At 46.8% G+C, this 7,986-nt stretch overlaps 1 protein-coding gene across 1 annotated transcript; it reads right to left on the reverse strand.

The window, feature by feature from the left end:
• Positions 1-314: 314 nt before the first annotated feature.
• Positions 315-7,326, reverse strand: IL1B (interleukin 1 beta). The gene is given in 7 exon segments (NM_001082201.1): positions 315-1,037; positions 2,007-2,137; positions 3,391-3,552; positions 4,081-4,282; positions 5,846-5,897; positions 6,719-6,780; positions 7,256-7,326. Coding segments are annotated over 6 exon segments (807 nt in total). The 5' UTR covers positions 6,766-6,780; positions 7,256-7,326; the 3' UTR covers positions 315-824.
• Between the last annotated feature and the right edge of the window lie 660 nt (positions 7,327-7,986).

Here is a 7,986-nt window from a genome sequence, read left to right on the forward strand (position 1 = left end):
CCAGCCCTTTGCATTTGCCTAATAGATGTTGGCTGAATAAGCAAATAGAGCCATCACTGGCAGTTGTTACTGACAACCCTTTCTCCCTATAAGCATCGGCTGATCTTGCTTTTTCAGATGAGTCTTGTGCACCAAATATCCTTTTATTGAGAAACAGAAATGGAGGCGGTGAGTGGGGGAGGCTTGTCTTTGTGACCAGGGATGTTTTCTGGTACTTGCAGCACTCAGCAAGGAGAAGTAGGGTTTTTGGCACTCCCTCCCCATTTATCTTTGTCTTTCCATGTCATATCCAAGAAAAACCAATAAACAGGACAGACTTTTTCCAGTATAGTTTATTTCAGAACCATTGAAACAGTGTGATCATACTTCTTCACCCATAATTATTCCTATTTAAATAACTCAGCCCAAGCTTATATACTTCTGGCCCTGGTGAAAGGACTTGATGTAGACAGCATACAAGTTCAGATTAAATTTATTCCATAAATACTGAAGATGCTGCTGCCTCTGGTCTCCTTGGATTAAATAGACCACCCTATCAATAAATACATAAATAGATAATTTAGTGGTTGCTGATAGAAGCTGGGTACCAAGGTTCTTTGAACTGTCAGGCTGGCCTTGCCTGAATGGCAGAGGTAAGAGAGGCTGGCTCAGCAAGGGTCGGAGGAGTGGCCCTGGGAGGAGAGAGCTGCTGCTCCCAGCTGGTGGGAAAGAGCTCTCCTTAATTTTCCCAAGGGAAGGCAGTGGGGTGTCACAATCTGTTTCCCGTCTGCCAGCCGCAGGGGTGAACACATTCAGCACCGCGGACCCTCCTTGTAAGGCTTGCTTTAGGAAGACACGAATTCCATGCTGAAGTCAATTAGGTCTTGGCCGCCACTGTTGTTTCCCAGGAAGACGGGCATGTACTCTGTCTGAGAGGTGCTGATGTACCAGTTGGGGAACTGGGCAGACTCAAATTCCAGCTTGTCCTTGATTTCTATCTTGTTGAAGACAAATCGTTTTTCCATCTTCTTCTTTGGGTAACGGTTGGGGTCTACACTCTGCAACAAAATAGAAATGAGGCTTGGTGAGATTAGGGCCAAAGGCACTGTGGTAGAGATATTCTCCTAGTTGGTTAGAGAGAAAAGGGATTGGCCAGCTGCTGGACCAGGAGCCAGACTCCCAAGTTATCTTTGGGACCCTTCAAAGATTCCTGAAAGAATATTTTGTCTTTTCAAAATCTTAGGACCAAATGCTGGGGAGCATTTGTAGGTGAAACTTAAAAATAAAAGATTAGAAGTGGGTGTTGTGGTTCAGCAGGTTGAAGCACTTCTTGGGACACCTGCATTTTCTAAGAGAGTGCCTGGTTCAAGTCCTGGCTACTTCGATTCTGGTCTAGTTCCTGCTTATGCATCCTGGGAGACAGGAGCTTATGCCCCTGCCACCCCTGTGGGAGACCTGGATTGAGTTTGATGTTCCTGGCTTTGGCCTGGCCCAGCCTCAGTTGTTGTGAGTATTGGGGAGTGAACCAGCAGATGGAAAAATCTCTCTGCTATTCAAATATAGGAAAAAAATAAATAATAAATAGACATTTAAAAAGAAAAAGATGAAAATTAGGCCAAAGTTTCTAGACATACTTAGTAGCTTCTACTAGTTTCCAGGTACTTTTGCCCTATTTTCGCTCGTGGCTTTGGGTAGAATAATATCGGTTTGGAAATGAAGTTTTTGCTAGGAGACCTGGTGGTGGTAGTGGTGAATGGGGGTGGAGGGGGGGCAGTTTTGGAAGTGAGGTGGAGATTGGTGACATATCCCTTTAATTGGTTAGTGCTCCAATGTGCCATCCATCAGATGAGAACAATCTCAACACTGTACGGGGTTTTTTCCAAGGGTTCCTGGAACACTGGAATTAACAGATGTGTTTATCTTGGTGCAAAAAGGGGCCAGGAGAGCAGATGGCTGTGTGGGAAGTGAGTGATGGCTGGGCTGTTCCAGAGGGGGCTGGGAGGGCTTCAGTCCAGGTACCCACTCACCTCCAGCTGCAGGGTAGGTTTATCGTCTTTCATCACGCAGGACAGGTACAGATTCTTCCCCCTGAGGCCCAAGGCCACAGGTATCTTGTCGTTACTTTCTTCTCCTTGCACAAAACTCATGGAGAACACCACTAAAGAAAGGAGAGAGGCCTTCAGGGGCGCAGCAGTGAAGGGTGGTCCCGGCTGCTGGACCCCACACTCACGACTCGTGCAGCTGAACCTCCTCTGTGGGAACCTACATTGAGTGTCCTTTGGCCTAACAGACAGAACCACTGGGCTTCTCACAGACAATAGCAGGGTCACTCGGATGATTCAGTTTTTCCCCGAAGAAAGGCTGAAGATTTCTTTATGAACGTGCCTCTTTATGGTAGTAATGAAAGGGAAACTAATTTTAAAATGACCGGGCAAGGGAGGATGCCCAGGTGTCACTGGCAGGCAGTGTGCCCATCTATGTGAGCAGAACAATTTGATCAATGTGGAGGTAGCATCAGGCTCCCAAAAGGCATCAGGAAACAAAGCTGTTGCAGGAACTTAGGGCGGCAAGTGGGCAGAATTGGAAGAGGAGCGGCTTAGCTGGAAATGTGGCTCCAAAAAGAGACATACATGCATGCTGATCTTCCCGAATCATCACAGCAGTCTCAGTTGGAGGCGCCAGGATGACTCTCACTACTCAGCCCTACAGAAACAGCATTATCCTGGCCTGGTGAGAGCAGGAAGCTGTCCTCTGAGTGATCCTGCCCCTAAGGAGACCAGGCCGCTGCTGCTAGCTGCCCCCTTGCTCACATCTGGCACACAGGCCTAGGGCACAGGGGCACGATGCCAAGTAGCTACCCACAGTTGATTATGGCCTCACCATGCTTGGACCATTTGCCAGTGACAGTACAGAGATAAAAGTTCCTGCTGGTCAGTAAAATTTCCCTATAAGGAACCATGTGGTAATAGGCAGGAAGAATGTTGGGGGCAAGGGGACAGAGTTGGGAATAGGGAAGCACACATTATCTCTCCATTCTTCTAGTTTCAACCTCAACAGAGGAAAAAGGAACCCACAGGCAGTTAGGGCTTGTCTGTCAAAGGAGCCCACACTACAGAGCCTTGGCAATGCACAGTCCCCGCGTGACTTACTGAACAATGGTCCTGGGAGTACGTGTGACTCCCAGTCACACCTTTTGCTAACAAATGAACATGCTGAACCAATCACACTAAAGTCACTGCCAGGACCCAGATAAAAGTTTACAAGCTTGCTTTTTTTTTTTTTTTTTTAAAACAAATATGTTTCTTTTCCCTTGTGTTGATAATTTGCCTTAGCATTCTACTTTGTTCAGAATATAAAGACTCAGCAAGCTGCCAGGAGGCAAGGAAGGGAAACCAGGATGTCTCCAGTTACCTTGTTGGTTCAGATTCTCTGCATTGAGGTGGAGAGCTTTCAGCTCATACGTGCCAGACAACACCAGGGATTTCTGTTGTGCATCCTGGAGCCTGCAGTGCAGTGATCGTACTGCATCACACTCAAGACTGTAGTCATCCCAGGTGTTGCAGAGGACGGGTTCTGAAACAGAGAGCACAGGTGTTATTTAGGAAGAAAATCGGAAGAGCAAACCTCGTGATGTGGGGGAGCAGGGTTTGCTTCCTTGGGGGGACATCTAAGCACGGGTGGTCAAAGTTCCATCATAACATTGGCTGTGGGGAAGTAGGGGGTGGGGTGAGTAAGAACACTGGCTCTGGCACCCTAAGGTGCTTAGCTTCTGTGCTAAGATCATGCACAGTGGACTAGTCACGGAGCTGCTGATGTGAAAGATTGCTGCTGCTAACACTAGCTCAACAGGGAGCTTACGGAACTTAGAGGTGGTAAGGCAAGCGAAAGCCAGTAGTTACCTAAGGTCTTTGAAGCATAACTAAAGAGATGATAATTTGGTTTCTAGGTGTCTTTTATTTTGCTCTCGTTGGGGGAGGAGCCTTCTATCTCTACAGGGTTTCAAATTAGGGGAGAGAGGGTGTTTAGGTGACTGTTGAGCCATGGATTCTGAGAAGGCCCTGGGTGAAGCTGCACTTTCCGCTCTCAGCTCTCATTAATTACCTTCTTCAAAGATTAAGGAAAAGAAAGTTCTCAGGCCGTCATCCTGGAAGGCCTGTGGGCAGGGAACTGCTTTCTGCCGCAGCTTCTCCAGAGCCACAACGACTGACAAGACCTGCCGGAAGCTCTTGTTGTAGGGTTGGCAGGAGATGCGCAGCTGGATGCCCTCGTCTGGACAGCAGAGGTCCAGGTCCTGGAAGCAGCTCTGTGGAGAAACGAGGCAGTCAGTGGGTGCGTGAAGGTAGTCAGGCAGCAGCAGAGAGGTGGAAGGGACCTCAGAGATAACTGAGTTTCTGACAGTAATCTCTGTCTCTCTGATGCGCAGAGAGGTTAAGTTACTTACAGCAGAGCACACAGTAAGGTTAGAGGCAGACCCAAAACCAGAATGGAGGTTTTTAGACATCCCGTAGATTATTCTTTTAGAATTAATCCCATTTCTACTTTGTATACATGCCTCATCTACACCTTATACCTTCTTACACTTTGTCTTTTCCTGTGACTAATGCTCTAACACTATGCATTCAATTGTCCAAGACAATGCTGATCATAACATTTTCTATTCACCTATGCTCGCTCAACATGTTCTCACTAACTCTACTCAGATCTTTCTTGTTGCAGAAGGCTGCCCCACAGGCATTCTGTAAACACTGTAAGAGTAATTACAACTTGTGAAATAAGTTACTACTTTCCTGTTACCCAGAGGAACTCCATAAAAGGATTAACTGAAGTCCGCTGAAGTACAATAATGGCTGAAAATCTCACCAAACAATTAAAGAGGGCTTTTTAACAGCAAAAAGGAGAGCTGGGCATGAGAGACGTTCACACTCAGAACAGTGGGGCTGAGGGCCAGGCAGAGAAGCTGAGGGGCACTGGCCAGGGGTGGAGCCAACCAGTGAGGCAATCCTCAAACTTTTAAAGAAATATGCTTTTAACAAGACTGAGGAGGACTGGATTATGAGGCTAGAGGCGGCTATCGTGAACTTAAAAAAATGTCAAAGAAAAGTGGCTATCTGTTAATTAGCCTGCAGAACTGACCTGGCTGGGCTGGTGACTGTACCACTTAGGAAAGTTATCAGGCACCACATAGACAAGAAAGGACAGCTGGAGGTCAGCATGGCTCTGTATAGGGATGAGTGTCTGAAAATGCCTACTTGCCACCCATAGACCCAGTTACCACTGAAAATATTTCAGAACTGCAGATTGATGATCTTAGAGACCATCTAGTTCATGCCTTGTATTTTTCAGATGAGGTCCAAAGGAGGTCAAGTAGCAAGTGAAAGAATTTCTCTCAATCCTTGGTTCCTCTTTTTATTACATCATCTATATCTTGTTATCATAAACTTTATCTCAGTGAGCAAAACACTATTCTAACCTAAAGCAGGTAGACATATGTTAGTTCTCAAGGTCATCTCTGGAATTTCAGATTTTGACCCAAGTGATTAGTATAAGCTGAACCCATCTCCTAAAAGGAGAATCAAATTTGTGTTGGAGACTTGACTGTCTTCCTAGCATGAATCAGCAAACATGATCACTACTACCCCCACTCCCAGCATGGCCATCATAACCAAGCCTTAATGAGTAACTGTGGTGGACTGGGAATTGCATAGTGGCCAGCTGAGCATGAAATGCAGCCTGTACCTGTCTCGCTGGGAGAGTGGAAGTCATTCTATCACTAAATGCCACAGGAACAAGGTGGTCCAGAACCTATTTCTTTGAGTTTTCCCCAAGTTAGAACCCCATAGATTGGGAGCTAAGCCCACAATCTTACCTTCATGTAATTGGGACCATCGGCCTCAAAGAACAGGTCATTTTCATTGCCACTGTAATAAAAACAGACATGGCTCAGTTATGTCTCCTAAACAGATTTATCTTTCCTTCCCTGCATATAAGTCTTCACTGTAAATTGAATTGCAAACTACATTTCCTTTGAAACTGCCTGAAGGCTTCTGGCCAGTTCTATGGTGATATGCATGGAATAGTCTAGATCCCAGCTGGACCCTGAGTTATAAATTCTAGCCCAGCTGAGTCAGATGAAATCTGAGCTCTCTCTCATCCATGCCAAACTCTGTGAGCTTGGAATCTTCTCCTCCAATTTGTCACCTGCACCAGTAATATCTAGATGGCCTCTGGATCCCAATATTGGACTTGTTAGTGAAAAATCAGTCTTTAAACCAGGTTAACTTGGAACCCTTCTTGCAGGTTGGGGAACACATCTAGTCTCCAAGCACAAACAGCACTATGTTCTTATTTTTATTTTTTTGACAGGCAGAGTGGACAGTGAGAGAGAGAGACAGAGAGAAAGGTCTTCCTTTGCCGTTGGTTCACCCTCCAATGGCCGCCGCGCTGCGGCCGGCGCACCGCGCTGATCCGGTGGCAGGAGCCAGGAGCCAGGTGCTTTTCCTGGTCTCCCATGGGGTGCAGGGCCCAAGCACCTGGGCCATCCTCCACTGCACTCCCTGGCCACAGCAGAGATCTGGCCTGGAAGAGGGGCAACCGGGACAGAATCCAGCACCCCGACCGGGACTAGAACCCGGTGTGCCGGCGCCGCGAGGCGGAGGATTAGCCTAGTGAGCCGTGGCGCCGGCCTAGCACTATGTTCTTGAAAGAGAGGCCTTATTCACACTTGAGGCTTCAGTCTTACCTGTGGTAAGCCATCATCTCACTGGTGAGCTCAGGTACTGTTGCCATGGCTGTCCTAGAGATCTGTGTAAAGAGGAGAAAGTGAGTGACCACTTGCAGTGCAGTTTCCTCGAAGGTATTTTCATATATGAGCTTCCCTCCACATCTGGAACATGGCAGGCATGCAAAGAAGCCATCTCTGAATAAATGAGTGAATGCATGAGGGAGCATTCACTTAGAGTCTAGAGGGAGGCAATTGCTAAATCAAACCCAAGCAAGGAATGTATTGTTAGGAGGCCTGGAGCAGAGGATTTTGACCTTGACCTTTCTGATGTCAGCTGCTAGAGTAGCAGTCTTCATTCCTGGACTATTTCATAAATCATAAAATATAGTATACTTAATAGTTTTGCAAAAAGCTGAGCCCTCAGGCAGAGAGGGAGGGATGAATGAAGAGGAGGAGGACAAGGGAGGGAGGGAGGGAGGGAGGAAGGAGAGAGAGAGAGAGAGAGAGAGAGAGAGACCCCCTTAGGAACTAGTTGTAAAGAAGAACAAGTCATACTTGAACAATGAAGAGTGGCTGGAGAGAATCCCAAAGCGATCTGTTGTGCCTCTTGCCTCGAAGAGATCTGTGATCTGCCAGTTGCTCCCTCACTGTTTTATGGCCTTCAAAAGCAGAAGTGGCAAACTGAGAAAATTTTCTTTTGGTTAGCTGATTTCACAATCAAGTCAAGGGAGGGGGTGGTGGGGGGAAGGGGCTTTTAAGGTGAAATAATTCTCAAGTCCTTGGAAGAGCAAAGGGGTAGTAAACTATAACACTTGCAAGTCTGTCATGCAAATACACGTTTTTCTGACAACCACTGTACAGATGATGTCGATATTAAATTACTGATTTTTCCTAGGTGAGAAGAATGATTTAGTTTGTGATCTCTGAGGTAAAGCAGAGGACACAAAGATGTACACACACAAACACATTGCCTCACTTACCTCCTTGTACTTAACTTTAGGAACCTTTCCACTCGGAGGTGAGTAAATGGGGATAATGAATGACAACAGTGCTCCCCGTCTGCACTGAGGGTGCTGTTCTCTACCTCAGGCATTTTTCATTAATTACAGACACCTTGTAGGGGAGACACTTGACCTCTTGGATGGAGTAGGGCACATAGGGCATGCAGGGTCCTACACTACTGAGAGGGCTGGGGGGACGCTGAAGGTAAGCTCATGCAATTGTATAAGGCCAGGTGCTGATGGCTTGGCCAGTCTCACATTGAAGCCATATCAATGCTGCATGAC

The sequence above is a fragment of the Oryctolagus cuniculus genome, chromosome 2, assembly GCF_051225735.1.
Source record: "Oryctolagus cuniculus isolate XC-2025 breed Fujian yellow rabbit chromosome 2, ASM5122573v1, whole genome shotgun sequence".
In the NCBI taxonomy this organism is placed as follows: Eukaryota; Metazoa; Chordata; class Mammalia; order Lagomorpha; family Leporidae; genus Oryctolagus; species Oryctolagus cuniculus.